This window comes from Nesoenas mayeri (genome assembly GCF_963082525.1).
Source record: "Nesoenas mayeri genome assembly, chromosome: 3".
NCBI lineage: Eukaryota > Metazoa > Chordata > Aves > Columbiformes > Columbidae > Nesoenas > Nesoenas mayeri.
In genome coordinates, this window is record NC_137544.1 from 1,011,827 (window position 1) to 1,027,109 (window position 15,283).

Here is a 15,283-nt window from a genome sequence, read left to right on the forward strand (position 1 = left end):
CTGTCCCTGCACAGGACAACCCCAAAATTCACACGAGGTGTCTGAGATGTGTCATCTACCTGAAACCTTTCTCCTCCACAAAGCCCCTTGCAATGGGATGGCTGCACCAAGCTAGTCTGAAATCTCATTAAGAATTTCCAACATCAGCTTCTGTGGAAGGTGAAAGAGAGATGGACACGGCGTGCGTGGTTCTGACCTGAGGGGCCTGATGTCACCAGGGGCAGGAACCTGGAAAGGTAGAAGTTTCCATACCATGTCGGAGATGCAAGCTAATCAGCCGAGAAGTCTACAGAGGTATCAGCTCAGCCTTTCCGAGAGTGATACCGTGTCGTACAACTTGTCCGGTTGTGCGGGCAAGGCCGGCACGTGAAAAAGGAGCTGAAACGCTGAGCCCCGTGGAGGAGGGAGGACGCAGAGACAGGCGAGCAGAGTGCAGCAGGCGCTGTAAATCATCCGGTTGGGTTAGTGCTTGGCCACGATGATCTTGACGGTCTCTTCCAACCAAAATGATTCAATGATTCGATGACCAGAGCAAAGCAAGGAGGGGAGAAAGCAGCTGGGCTGGGCGGCTCAACTCACGTTGGGCACGGCCAACAAGCAATGACGGGGCTTGTGTGGTGTGGAGGAGCAGGTCTGACCCTTTTCTTTAATTTATGACCTCCTGAGGCAGGCTGGATGTTTAGGCCCTAAGGGAAATGATAAAATCCTTTGCTGGCTTGCAATCTGCTTGCTTTTGTGCTGCTGAAAGTTCAGATCCTCTGCCTGCAGGTCTGGAGGGGTTTGTATTTGGTGCTTTCAGGAGCAGAGCTTCTTTCTTCACACCGGTCCCCACCAAACTCATTTTGCATCACCAGAAAAACCCATTTCATGGAGATCTCTGGCAGCAACAGGACAATCCCCCTGCCCAGCTTTGCCCGCCTCTAACCAGGGCATTGGCTTTGGGTCAGCAGAGAAAGACCAGAACCTTCCATGAGCATTTTCTCCCCAGCGTGGATCCATCTCAGGCATCTGGGGCTGGTTTCTCTTGGGCTGGGACAGAAGCTGTGTCTGAGCTCGGGGACTGACGGTGACCTGCAGGACATGTAGCAGTGGGTGGGATGGACCCTTCCCTGGGGAGAGGGGAAAATGAGCAAAAAAAACCCTGTGCATTTTAAACCCTGATGATTTTGAGCTGAGTCAGGGATTTTTGCTTTTTGAGGTTTCGTTTAACAGGTTTTTGGTTGTTGAGCGAATTCTATTTTGGAGAAAAGGAGTATCTGAAGATCCATCAGCTTTATATTGAAGTTTTAAAAGCAGGCAGAGCATTGGTGGGCTTCCCCAAACCACATCAAGGACCAGATCTTACACCTCTGAACAACCTGGGTGTCTGCAAAAGGAAAAATAAAAAAGGAAGAGAACATTCCTGTTATTCTTTATGCAAAGACACAAATATACCTGACCTGACACCTTTTTTTTTTGCATCTAGGGTAGCTTTAAAATGACGTGTTGGTGGGATCTCCATGGAGAAGGCTTGTGCAGCAGAGCCACACCAAGTGGTCCAGCCCTGGTCCCAGCCCGAGGGCGGTGTGGTTGGTCACTTGGAGGTGGCTCTGCGGTTCCTGTCACGTCCCAACCCTCTCACCGTGCACAGTTCACGTGTGATGGGTGTTGTGCCTCAAATCCTTCCCTGCTTCTTCAGAGCTGGGTTGGTAAAATGGCCCTTCACAGGTTGCAGTCATTTCCATAGAGCTTCTAGGTGTTTAAAAGACATGTAGATGAGGCTCTTAGGGACATGGGTTAGTGCTGGATTTGGGTTACAGTTGGACTTGATGATCCAGAGAAGAGCAGCGAGACTGGGGAAGGGACTTGAACACAAGCCCTATGGGGAGAGGCTGAGGGAGCTGGGCTTGTTTAGAAGAGGAGGCTTAGAGCTGAGCTCAGCACTCTCTAGAAGTTGGTTCTAGAAGGGCAGTTCTAGCCAGGGGGGGATTGGGCTCTTCTCCCAGGCATCAGCAATAGGACAAGGGGCCATGGGCTTCAACTCTGCCAGGGGAAATTGAGGCTGGAGATGAGAAAGCAATTCTGTGCAGAGAGAGTGGTCAGGCATTGGAATGGCTGCCCAGGGAGGTGCTGGACTCACCGGCCCTGGAGGTTTTTAAACTGAGACTGGACATGGCACTTAGCGCCATGATCTAGTCAATGGACTGGAGCTGGACCAAGGGTTGGACGTGATGAGCTCTGAGGGCTTTTCCAACCCAGTCCATTCTGTCGTTCTGTGATCTCTTGGGTCTCTTCCAAGCAAAATGATTCCATGATTCTAGATGGATGCAACCGAAGCCCCAAGCCCTCCATCACCAAAAGTGAGCTGAAAAGTTGAAAAGAACGCTTTATTTTTCTAATCAATGTGGCACTTTTTAGCGTTGTCATTCCTCTGTCTCCCAGAACGTGAGGATGCGTGTTCTGCTGGTTGCTGTTGGTTCGTTGGTTTCTGATGGTGTGTTTGGAAGCTGCAGCACTTGTGTTTATGTACGAAGCAGCATTTGGGCAATACTAATAAACACAAAGCGCTTCCTCTCGCGGCTCCTGATGGGTGCCCTGGAGCTCCAACAAAAACCAAGAGCCTTTTTCACTGCTTAGACAAATCGCAGCTTCGTCTGTAATCATCTGAGTCTTTAAGTGAAAGCTTCCTAAATCTCTTCCCTCCTAATTACCCCCTTAGCACCGATCCTGTGCGGTAGGCAAGTCAAGCCTTACGCTGCAAGCCTACATAGCTATTATTGTTTTGTTACTGTGTGGATAAGATGGTGTAATGTAGGACACAACAGCGGAGCCAGCTCAGCAGCCTCTAGATATTAAAAGTTGCTTCAATGGATTGACTTTCTTTTTTCCAGCAAACTCTTGCAAAAATTCTCATTAAATGTAAATGGATTTTCTTTTCACCCTGGAAGACAAGTGGAATAGCATAATGAGTGCCAGTCAGCCCTGGTGTATTGAAATATATCCTGTCAGGTAACTAATTTGGGATGAAATTACAGATCTGGTTGCTAAAGTGGTAATTGGGGTAGACATTTGCGCGGTGTTTGAACCGGTGTCACGCAATATTTTGATTCAGAAATGAAAGTTCTGCGGATATTTGACATGATGAGTGCTGAAGGTGTTACACACGTGAGCAGCGCTCAGGGAGGGGTTTGTGACTGTGGATGCTGGTGGAGTCCTATGAGGACCAGTTTCAGAGCCCACCAGCCTGTGCCCAGGTGGCCAAGAGGCCACCAGCATCCTGGCTGGTGCCAGCACTGGTGTGGCCAGCAAGCCCAGGGCAGCGACCGTCCCTATGCTGGGACCTGGGGAGGCCCAACTGCCAACCCTGGGGCAGTTCTGGGCCCCTCAAGCCAAGAAAGGCCTTGAGGTGCTGGAGCGAGTGCAGAGAAGGGAACGGAGCTGGTGAGGGGCTGGAGCACAAGTGTGATGGAGCGGCTGAGGGACCGTCCCTGGTAGTCACAGAATCACAGAACCCAGAATGTCAGGGGTTGAAGGGCCCTGGAAAGCTCATCCAGTGCAATCCCCCCATGGAGCAGGAACACCCAGCTGAGGTTACACAGGAAGGTGTCCAGGCGGGTTGGAATGTCTGCACAGAAGGAGACTCCACACCCCCCTGGGCATTGGCTTGGCCAGCCCTGGCAGGCAGCGCCCCGCTGTGGATGGGTGAGGGACGGTGCCCAGGCAGCACTTAATTCAGTGATTTAAATGGAGCCAACAACTCCAGGGGGCTGAGGAGCAGGAGCCTGGCTCTCCTTGCTGTCTACCACTGCTTGGAAGGAGGTTGGAGCATGGAGAGTGTGGGTCTCTTCTCCCAAGGAGCAAGTCATAGGGCAAGAGGGAAAGGTCTTGAGTTGCACAAGGGGAGGTTTAGATTGGCTATTAGGAAAAAATTCTTCATGGAAAGGGCTGTGGGGCATTGGAACAGGCTGCCCAGGCAGTGCTGGAGTCACCAGCCCTTGAGGGGGTTTAAAAGGCATTTAGACGAGGTTCTCAGGCACAGGGGTTAGTGCTGGGCTTGGGTTATGGTTGGACTCAATGATCCTGAGGGTCTCTTCCAACTGAAATGATTCTACGGGGTCTTTAAGTGCAAGTTGGATCTTTCCTTGAGCATCTGAGCCTTCATTCCAATCTCCTGGGCTCTTGCAGGCCTGGCAGTGGGTTAAAAGCAGTGGCGATGAGTTAAAAGCAGTGGCGTCCCTTCTGCTTTCCCACCTACCTTGTGAGGGGTTGCTGGAGGTGGCGACCAGAGATGCCACAATTTGCCTTTTGTTACTTCCCTGGATCTGATGACAGATGGACGGATGGATGGATGGATGGATGGATGGATGGATGGATGGAGATGCCACCCCCACACCATAGGCTCTCCCTGGCTACAGTAGGGACACTAAGCAGAGAAGAGGGGACGGGACTCCATGGGCTGGAGGATGCTCTTAGCAAAGGCAGATGCACATCTTGTCCGCGGAACCCTTGCTCAGAGGGAACAGGCACTTCAGTGCTGGCCGTGCCTGGGGGGTCACTGTCCCCATGGCCACCGTCCCTCCTGAACCGCACCAGGGACACGGATCGATTGAAAAATGGCACGTGCCACACGAGCAAAGAGCAAAGCGTGGCATGTCACGGTGGGGTGGCAGCTCCAGTCTGCCCTGATCCGAGGCTTTCAACAAGCTCTAAGCACCGAACCAGCCAGGCTGGGCTGGAAATAAGAGATATTCCTACAGTCTGATAAAATTACGAGTGACCCAGAAAAAGTCCCGCTCTTTCCATCAGCAGAAATGCCGGGGAGGAGAGCAGGGTGCTCGATGAATTATGGAACACTTGGAAATGAAAGGCCGTGTAGACAAGTGCTGAATATTTCATTCCCTCTTGCTTGGCTCTTGCCTGCCAGGGCAAGTGTGTTCAATGGGTCTGAGTAAAGAGCGGGTGATCCAAGCCCAACACTGATCCATCTTCCCAAAAAATCCACACTCTTGCAGATGAGCTGGGCTGAGGTCTGTGAGCAGAGCTGAGGGGACTGGGGGTCTGGAGCATCTTTGTGCTGAGGAGACTGAGAGAGCTGGGGCTGTTGGGCTGGAGAAGAGAAGCTTAGAGGGATGGGATCAATGGATCAATAGCTCAGGGTGGGTGTCAGAGGATGGACCAGACTCTGTTCAGTGGTGCCCAACGCCAGGGTGAGGGGCAACGGGCACAGACTGAAACACAGGAGGCTCCATGTGAACATGAGCAGAAACTTGTTTGCTGGGAGGTGCCAGAGCCTGGCCCAGGCTGCCCAGAGCGGGTGTGGAGTCTCCTGCTCTGAGACATTCAAACCCCCTGGACCCACCTGTGTGATCTGCTCTGTGACCCTGTGTGATCTGCTCTGTGACCCTGTGTTAGCAGGGCTGGGGGATCTACCAAGGTCCCTGAAACCCCAGCCAGACTGAGATTCTGCACAAGCACCCAAATCAGGCTGAAAGTGTTGCAAAGATGTGCTAAGAGGATGGTGAAAGGACCTCCATCTCACCATCTCCAGGAGGCAGGAACATCTGCTCTTCGCCTGTCACCTTCCAGATACTGCAGCTGGGGAAATCTGCCACAGGGTGGGACTGGCTCTGACATCCCAGCTTCTGTCTGTTCCCATGGAGCAACAGCCTGCGATTGCGAGCCCTCACGGGCAGCGTGGGCTTTCGACTGGAGCTCAGCTGGGGAGAGCATCACCGTGCTGGACATGGACGTGATGCTGCTCCAAGCTCTGGGCTTCTCTCGGGTGGCCCTGTCCCGGACAGAGGCAGCACCACAGCAGGTCACAGGAGCAGGAGGTGTCCGGCAAGTCCTTTTAGGGGGTCAGGAGGGGCTCCCGGCTCTGCTGCAGCTGGGACACGTGCTCTCCTGACGGGTCCCTCTGCCTGGGACATCCCATCTCATGCGGAGATGTCGCCTGACTCGGGGGGTTCTCCATCAGCCCCAGCTCCCCCATCCCACGGCCCCGCTCCAGAGCAAGCACAGGAGGGCTGTGCGTGAAATGCCTCTTGGAGATGTTTGCACTCTCATTCCTGTTTGGTTTTTGTTTGTTTGTTTGTTTGTTCGTTTGTTTTTCCCCACTCTTTTTGCTATTTGCTGTGACAGGACCAGATCCAGATGCTCTCAGGGAGAATCATAGAACATGTTGGGTTGGAAGGGACCTTCAAAGCTCATCCTCCATCAGCCTGAGGTACTGAAGTGGAAGGAGGGCTGAAGTCTCATGTAAATCAGGTTTTCTAGAGCATTAAATTGGTCAGTAAAGTCCAGTTATCCGTGTGAACCTGGTGCACACACTCCTGGTGTCAGACACAAGCTTGGTTTATAGGGGCTGAGCTTTGAAGACTCTCTGTATACTCATAGCCCACCGCAAAGCCAGGTGAAAACCTGGCTGTTCCTGGGTCCCACAGATGTCACACCGTGTCCTTCAGCAATGTGCCTGGCCTGGCAACCATGGCTCTTCCTGAGGGTCACTCTGGAAACCAGAGTTGCTGGCAGGGAGCCTGAGCCCGGGGCAAGTTCTCTGGAGATCCAGCTGGTTCCAGCTCAGTTTGCATTTCCCATCACAGCAGTGGGGACTCGCTTTATGTCTAAGAGGTGTTTCCACCTACAGACACATCTGCCATCGCTGTGTGCATGCAGGAAACTTTCTGTGCCTTCCTGAGGTCACTCTGGGGCAATCTGGTGAGCCAAAGGTCCCTGAGTCCATCTTGAAGCACCTCGAATCCTGGGGCAGTTCTGGGCCCCTCACACCAAGAAAGGTCTTGAGGTGCTGGTGCTGGGGGGTTCAGCTGGAGAACAGGAGCTGAGGGGAGACCTTCTGATCTCTGACCTGCCTGAAAGGAGCTTGGAGCCAGGGGGGTCGGGCTCTGCTCCCCAGGAACAAGCGCCAGGAGCAGAGGAAACGGCCTCAAGTTGCGCCAGGGGAGGTTGAGGTTGGATGTGGGGAACAATTTCTTCCCCAAAGGGCTGTGGGGCATTGGAACAGGCTGCCCAGGGCAGTGCTGGAGTCACCAGCCCTGGAGGGCTGGACCGACGAACATGAGGTTCTCAGGACATGAGGTAGTGCTGGGCTGGGTTATGGTTGGACTTGAAGATCTCAAGGGGTTTTTCCAACCAAAATGATTCTCGCATTCCAATATCCCACCTCACAGCACGGGGAGTTCTTGTCTCCCTCTCTGAAATCATGTCTCTATAAATCAGCATCACAGTAAGCGATGCCTTAATGTTTGCGCGGAACGAGTTTGATCAGCAGCAGCTTTTCGCTGGCCCAGCTGGCAGAGCAGTGCTGACGTGGTCCTGGAGTGCCGTGTAATGTCTTCTCTGTCACCTGGGGTCACAGCGCTAGAGGTGACATCCAAGGCAGATGTTGTAAGGCAGCTCTGCATTCACTGTTTCAGGGCTTTTGCTCAGGCTGTTCTCAGGCTGGGAAGGTCCCTCTGGAGCAACAGCAGAACATGAAGAACATAAAGCCACAGCTCCTTGACAGGCTGGCAAATAAGTAATGACTTTTATTAGAGAGCGCCAGGCTTCTGCACAATCTGTGGTAACTATTTGGACCTGTAATTTAACAAACGTGGCTGATTTTAGTGCACGCGGGGCTGCACTCTCTGGCTGGGAGAGCAGCAGGCTGCAGAGAGCTCAGGCAAGAGCCACTAAAACCAGTTAGATCATAGAATCATAGAATCATTTGAGTTGGAAGAGACCCTCAAGATCACGAGCAGGGACATCTGCACCAGCTCAGGCTGCTCAGAGCCCCATCCAGCCTGGCCTGGGATGTCTCAGGGATGGTTCAGCCACCACCTCTCTGGCCAACCTGGGCCAGGCTCTCACCACCCTCAGCACAAACAATTTCTGCATCATGTCCGGCCTGAATCTCCCTCCTTTAGTTTAAAACCATCACCCCTTGTCCTATCACAACAGGCCCCGCTGAAAGGATCCATTCTTTTCAGTGCTGATGACAGCAGGACCTCCCCATCCATGGCCGTGACCATGTCCTGGTGCAGGTGGGTGAGGGACATTCCCCTGGTTCGTGCCTTGTTGGATTTACTAGTGCAGACGGAACTGCAGACATTCATGGTGGAGAAGACCAGTCTGGGGTCCGTTAGTTGCATCGCAGTAATTCAAGGGTGCCGTCCCAAAGTCTCTTTCCCTCCTTGTCCCAGCAGCGTTACCTTGAAGTGGCTTCTCTCCTGGCTTCTCCTTTGCCCACCATCTCAACTAGTGGAGCTCCTGGCCACGCTCTGATCCTGCATCTCATGTCTGTCGTCTCCTCCTGTGGCAAATGGAAAGCAAACCCAAGCTCTGGTGACTTGGCCAGCAAAGAAAGCCCTTTCCCGTTAAAAGTGAGCGGTGATGGGCGCTCAGCACAGCTCGCCTGATGTTTCTTCTCTTTGCTCTGTAGGCTCATTGGCACTTTCCGGATGGTCCTGCAGAAGGTGGTGGAGGAAGGGCAGGTAGAGGTGACGGACACGCTCATAGACGACAACAATTCAGCCATTCAGGTGGGTCACAAGGAACAAGCAGCTGCTGCTGCCCTTTGGTCGCTGGTCCATCCATCCGTATTTCTGCTGCTGCTGTGGGAACACAGAATTCCCTGTTACATACCTGAATCCCCAAATCCTCAACCTTTCCTTCATCCCTTGGCCCATCCATCTTGCTCTGAAGGACAAGGGTTGTCCTGACGGCGCAGAGCAAAGGCCGGTTGTTCCCCACACTGTGACCAGCGTGGGATGGGGCAGAGCAGGGAGGGATCAGGTTTAATCCGCACACGGACAGGGTGCAAACGCTCGTGCACAGCTCAGAAATAGCCTGAGAATGTCCTGTGGCAGCTCAGAGCCCAGCGTGGTCCTCAGCTCCTGGCAAGGATGCTGAGCAGCTGCTTGGACCACAGTCCCATGCTGGGCTTGGCTCCCAGTGCTCCCAGTGCTCTCCTGCACCTGAGCAACCCTATGCTGGCTCCTCCCCACCATTGGTGTGTTGGATTTAATCTGCACCGGTAGTGCTGGGTGTTTGAAATGCTCGACATTTACAGCATTTGATCTCAACGCTGCTTTTATCTGAGCCCTGGAGCACACAACAATACCTGGTGCAGCAGCTCGCCCAGCGTCCTGCTCTTCATACCGCTCTGGGTAAATCAGGATAACAACTGGCAGCGGGTGGGGGTCTGCACCCCCAAACAGAGCCCCTGATGCTGAGGAAGAGGCTCGTTGTCCGCGGAGCAGCTGCTGTGCAACCCACTGCGTTTCCATCTGCTTAACGCACCCCAGGGAGCCGCGTCCGTGGAGACTGAGTTTGTAACGCACGTGGACATACATCTCCTTCTGATCCTTCCGGCTGTCAAAACACTGGTGTTTTCACTGAAAAAACAAAAACTCAGGCTCTCCCCTGCCGCTGCTATTTATTCCTTTGTAAACGGCTTCCTGCACTCAGCATAAAGGAAAAATGCAATTGTGTGTGACCCTCTGTGCTGACAAGGAGCAATTAGCAGTGAAAAGACGAGTGGTTTCATTAGGAGGAGACAGGAGGGGACTTCTGTGAGGGAATGAAAGCAGTAAAAGCACAAGGAATACAGTCCTGAGGAGGGAGAAAAGAGATGGAGGGGATGCAGACCTGGGGTGCAACAATATTATCAGGGTTGGGGAAAATAGCTCTTGCTGTTCTCTTGGGTTATCGGACTGAGAAGGTGCCTGATTAAAGTCCCTGGGACCCTCCAAAGGAGGAAGATCCCCTATTATTAAGACCCTTCAGTGTCACAAGGTGGGACAGGAAAATCAATGGATGGAAATGAAATACATGCAACTTCTTGATGGTGAGAATGATGAAATTTTTAGAAGGACCTAACGCAGGACTGAGGAGGTACCTGCCCTGCCTGGCGCCTTGCAGCCTGCCCGGGAGCTCGCAGTAGCCATGTAGTAAGTCCAGGCAAATGTTTTGCTACCTGTCATCTCTTTATAAGCCATTTGTTCCTATCTGGAGGAACCTGGAGGAGAAATGACCTTCCCCAGCCCATGTCCAACGTGGTGGACAAGCTGTGCTCATCACCGTCCCCCTGAGGACCTCATGTCCCCGTCTCCTCTGTGTCACGGCAGCTCTGCTGGAGTTGCTTTAGTTGGTATCCACAGAGTGCTCTGGCAAACAGAATTACTGAGCGCTGTCTGTTGGGGCAGCCTGGGCAAGGCAGGTGTTACAGGGGTTTGGATCTCCCATAAGACCATAAATCCCTCTGTGTTCTGCACGCTGTGAGCCATATGGATCACATGCACAAATCCTGCATTTCTAGTGCTTGCTGTGGGCAGAAATGCCAAATCCCTCAATTTCTCCGCATTTCTGGGGCATCATCTTAGCCCCAGGTCACCCATGTTCAAAGCGGAGCTGGAAGGTGAGGGTACGTGTTTGCATTTTGGGCTTTCAGAAAGGTTTCGTATCCCTTCCCCCATGCACCATCCACCGCAACTTCACGGGCACAGCGACAACTCTACTTCATAAATTCTATCTCCAAACCACTCACTCGCTGCCTTTGCTCCAGCACGAGGATAAATTTGGACCGAAGGAGCCTTGAGAAAAGAGAATCCAGATGGTGACATCTGGGACATTTTGCATGGAGCAATGTTAGTGGAAATATAATTGTGGGCTATCTCCTGATGGGCAGCAGCCTCAACCCTCCTGGAGATGTGACCCGCTTTCTCCTGGACTCGAAAGATGCTGATTGTTTAGTGGGCACAGGAGCGGGCCATGGCCAGTGAGGAGGAGAAAGAGGCTGAAAAATGATCAAACATGTGGAGGAGGCAGAGGTGGGCGGGCAGGGAAACCACTGCCCAGCAGATAAGGTGGGACAACCGGCCAACTGCACTGCTCGTCCTTTGAGCTGCAAAGAAAAAGGTTGTGCTTAGAATCATCAATTCATTTTGGCTGGAAAAGACCCTCAAGATCATTGAGTTGAACCGTTCCCCCAGCCCTGTCCCTGCCCCATGTCCTGAGAACCTCATGTCTGTCTGTCCAACCCTGCAGGGCTGGTGACTCCAGCACTGCCCTGGGCAGCCTGTTCCGATGCCCCACAGCCCTTTGGGGAAGAAATTGTTCCCCACATCCAACCTCAACCTCCCCTGGGCAACTTGAGGCCGTTTCCTCTGCTCCTGGCGCTTGTTCCTGGGGAGCAGAGCCCGACCCCCCTGGCTCCAAGCTCCTTTCAGGCAGGTCAGAGATCAGAAGGTCTCCCCTCAGCTCCTGTTCTCCAGCTGAACCCCCAGGTCCCTCAGTCTCCATCACACTTGTGCTCCAGCCCCTCACCAGCTCCGTTCCCTTCTCTGCACTCGCTCCAGCACCTCAAGGCCTTTCTTGGCGTGAGGGGCCCAGAACTGCCCCAGGGTTGGCGGTTTGTCCTCCCCAGTCCCAGCACAGGGACGGTCGCTGCCCTGGGCCTGCTGGCCACACCAGTGCTGGCACCAGCCAGGATGCTGGTGGCCTCTTGGCCACCTGGGCACACGCTGCCTCATGTTCAGCTGTGGTCAATGAACGTTTCCAAGCATAATTTGATCTTTCTGTAATCAAACACAAAGGAAGGGTTGGAAATGGTTTTCTGGGCTGGCTGTAGAACATCACCAGCAGCTCCAGCCAGCCCTGATCTCTTGACCTGCCTCAGCAAAAGGATTAAAAGAGCCAGGAATTGTAAAGCCAGGAGGGACATTGCAATCATGTCACTGGGCTCCTACAAGAAAGGGGCTGGGACATCTCAGAATTTGTTGTTTGTGAAAAAACAAACAAACAAAAATACCCCCAACACCCCCACCAGCAAAAAACCCAGTTAAATGATTTTGACGGCACAATCCGCCAGCCCTGCGTTGAACCATTCCACCCCTTCATTTGCTTTGCTTTGAAAAACAAGGGGTTTGTTTCCAGAGTGAATTTCTCTTGGTTTCAGCTCACACCTACTAATTTCCCTTCGCACAAGTCGTGATTTTATTCAGCCCAAAACGAACTCTTTCAGTTCATTACAGCCATAATGCTTCATTTATTTTGAAGGATATTTAAACCTTTAAATATAGTTTAAAGGTGAGATTTCAAGATCAAATGTTTCACGACAGAGTTGGGGCGGTTTGAGAAAAATGTGAAAACTTGCTGTTTCACCACGGACCTCTGTCTGTCCTCTGCGTTTGCCTTTTTAAACGACCCGAACCAGCTTGGTGGGGTCAGCACAGCGTGGCAAATCGTTCTGATTGACTCCAATTTGTATGTTGCTGCACAAAGAGAAGAAACAGTCTAAACCTTCCACAAAGCGCTGGGTTTGAGTCAGCCCGTGGCTGGTATTTGCTACGTAAACAGCACCTTTCCAGGCCACGTCTTGTGTTTTCCAGCCTCATGTGGTCCCGCTGACAAGCTGCGGTTGGAGCAGGTCAGGATGCTGCTCCCCTCTACACATATATGTGAACAAAAGGAAGATTTGGTGATAAACCTCCCCACTCACTCTTTGACAACCTTTTTGTTCTGTCCTCGTGTCCAGAAACAATTGCCTTTGCATATTAAATAACTTATAATTTCTCAGTGGAAGCCAAGTGGAGGCTGTTTCTGTTTTGCTTTGATCTGGTTTTTGGTTCTGCTTTGATCTTTGTAGCAGCTGTTTGCCTTTCAAAATAGTTTCTTAGCAGAGGTATTTTTCTGGCTGTTTTGCCCAAAGCGGTGGTTTTAGAAGGGCTTTGGACTTCAGGGCTGAGGTAGGGCCAGTGGCTTTTTGCAGCAAGATGAACTCACAGCTTTAATTTCTAATTAGATACAGAGAATGATTTTTCAGGGAATTTGATGCAGTACCCTGGTACAATCTTGGGTGGGTAAGTGGAGCACGACCAGATAGAAGAGTGAGAGGACCTTCTCTTGGTTCGTCCAGAAGAGGCTTGAGATGAAGCTTGGCCAGACCCAGTGGCAGGTCCCTCCTGTCCCCATGACCCAGCCAGGCTGGTCATGGCCAGGCAGGGACACCCCTCCCCAAACCAGGGTCTACCCCAACCTCCCCAGGGACGCCCATTGCTGGGCAAACCCTGCCTGGGGTTGGGCCAGGTAGGAGCAAGGCACCAAGTATAGAATCACAGAATCATTTTGGTTGGAAAAGACCCTCAAGATCATTGAGTTGAACCGTTACCCCAACCCCAGCACTGCCCCATGTCCTGAGAACCTCATGTCCGTCTGTCCAGTCCTCCAGGGATGGTGACTCCAGCACTGCCCTGGGCAGCCTGTTCCAATGCCCCACAGCCCTTTGGGGAAGAAATTGTTCCCACATACAACCTCAACCTCCCCTGGCACAACTTGAGGCCGTAGAATCATTTTGATTGGAAAAGACCTTTAAGATCATTGAATCTGATTGTTAACCCCACATTGCTGAGTCCACCTCTGAACCCCATCCCTAAGAACCTCATCCATCAGTGGGGTTTAGCAGCCCAGCACTTCACAGCAGGGCACAAATTCTTCACAAGGTGATGCACTGCAGAGAAAAACCCACCAACATGATGCGGCTTCATCTCCTCATGGTGCCTTCAGCTGCTTGAAGGGTTTGTCTGCTGGTTGAGGCTTTTGGTGTCTCTTTTTGGTGTCTGTAGGTCAGAGAGGTTCTCCTGCCCCTCTGCTCTGCCCTGGGGAGACCACACCTGGAATCTTGTGTCCAGCTGTGGCCCCTCAGTTCCAGCAGGACAGGGAACTGCTGCAGAGAGTCCAGCGCAGCCACCAAGATGCTGCAGGGAGTGGAGCATCTCCCGTGTGAGGAAAGGCTGAGGGAGCTGGGGCTCTGGAGCTGGACAAGAGGACACTGAGGGGGGACTCATTCCTGGGGATCAATATGGAAAGGGGCAGTGTCAGGAGGATGGAGCCAGGCTCTGCTGGTGACAACCAGGGACAGGACAAGGGGCAATGGGTGCAAACTGGAACACGGGAGGTTCCACTGAAAAAGAAGAAGCAACTTGTTGGGGTGAGGGTGTCAGAGCCTGGCCCAGGCTGCCCAGGGGGTTGTGGAGTCTCCTTCTGTGCAGACATTCCAACCCGCCTGGACACCTTCCTGTGTAACCTCATCTGGGTGTTCCTGCTCCATGGGGGGATTGCACTGGATGAGCTTTCCAGGGCCCTTCAACCCTGGCACTCTGGGATTGTCGTGTGTGATGTAGCTGGTCTGGGATGCACCAGCAACTCCAAGTGAATCCCTGAGCAGGAGAAAGGCTGCAGCACCGTGCCAGGTCAGACACAATCACAGAATCCCAGCCTGGCTGGGGTTGAAGGGACCTCTGGAGATCCCCCAATCCAACCCACCTGCTCACACAGGGCCACAGAGCAGATCACGCAGGGTCACAGAATAGATCACACAGGTGGGTCCAGGGGGTTTGAATGTCTCAGAGCAGGAGACTCCACACCCGCTCTGGGCAGCCTGGGCCAGGCTCTGGCACCTCCCAGCAAACGAGTTTCTGCTCATATTCAGATGGAGCCTCCTGTGTTTCAGTCTGTGCCCGTTGTCCCTCACCCTGGCGTTGGGCACCTCCTGAAGCCAAAGACCTGCTCTCCAACTGTCTCTTGCATAAGGAAAGAAGAGACTTTGGGGTCAGTAAAGCTCAGAGATCAACCAGCTCTTCCTGCCTTCCAGATTTTGCAGGACCTTCCTTCCTCCTTTGGGGGCTGATTGTGTCTTCCTTGTGTGTTGCAGACCAGCATCTCCATAGAGATCAGGTACCAGGCTCTGGACGGGACCGTGGGCGCGTGGAATGACAAGGAGTTCCTGGAGACCCCCAGCGTCCACTCGGAGGGGAACGGCAGGTACCCCTTAGAGACAGACAGCCTCCTCTCTGGCCACCGACAAGGCTCGGACATCTCTCCGGGTAAATCCAACCAGCAGGCCACGGAGAGGAGCTTCAGAAGGTAATGTGGGGCTGAGCATTTGGAGATGTGTGAGGGCAGCGGGCTTGGGGAGGGCTTGGCTTGTCACAAAAGGACATCATTGCCCCAGGGCTCTTCTGAGGTGCGTCACATCTGGCTGTCAGAAGAGCTGTTACCACAGCTGGAGGTGAGGCTGGGCTGTCAATGTCCAACCCCGGTGCCAGCAGGTCCTCCACACCTGCCCAGCACTCAGCTGGACCTCCCAGCAAGCGCTGAGGTTTGTAGCATGATGCAAATGTAATTAACTATAGATTCGGAGAGGATTAAGGGTCTGGTTTTTGGTCAGGACTCATACTGGATGGGATTGGAGCCACATGGGGAGTAGAGCCATGTGTGGGGTGTAGAGCCACGTGTGGGGTCTTGCATC

General features: G+C 52.9%; 1 protein-coding gene across 2 annotated transcripts in view; it reads left to right on the top strand.

The window, feature by feature from the left end:
* OTOF (otoferlin) overlaps window positions 1–15,283 on the top strand; it is a gene marked incomplete at both ends in the record, with an annotated part of 118,910 nt that overhangs the window by 31,053 nt on the left and 72,574 nt on the right. For both annotated transcript variants that reach the window (XM_080342690.1, XM_080342691.1), the window contains 2 exons: window positions 8,417–8,516; window positions 14,687–14,898. In XM_080342690.1, the coding sequence (XP_080198816.1) occupies window positions 8,417–8,516; window positions 14,687–14,898 (312 nt within the window). The remainder of the gene's footprint in view (window positions 1–8,416; window positions 8,517–14,686; window positions 14,899–15,283) is intronic.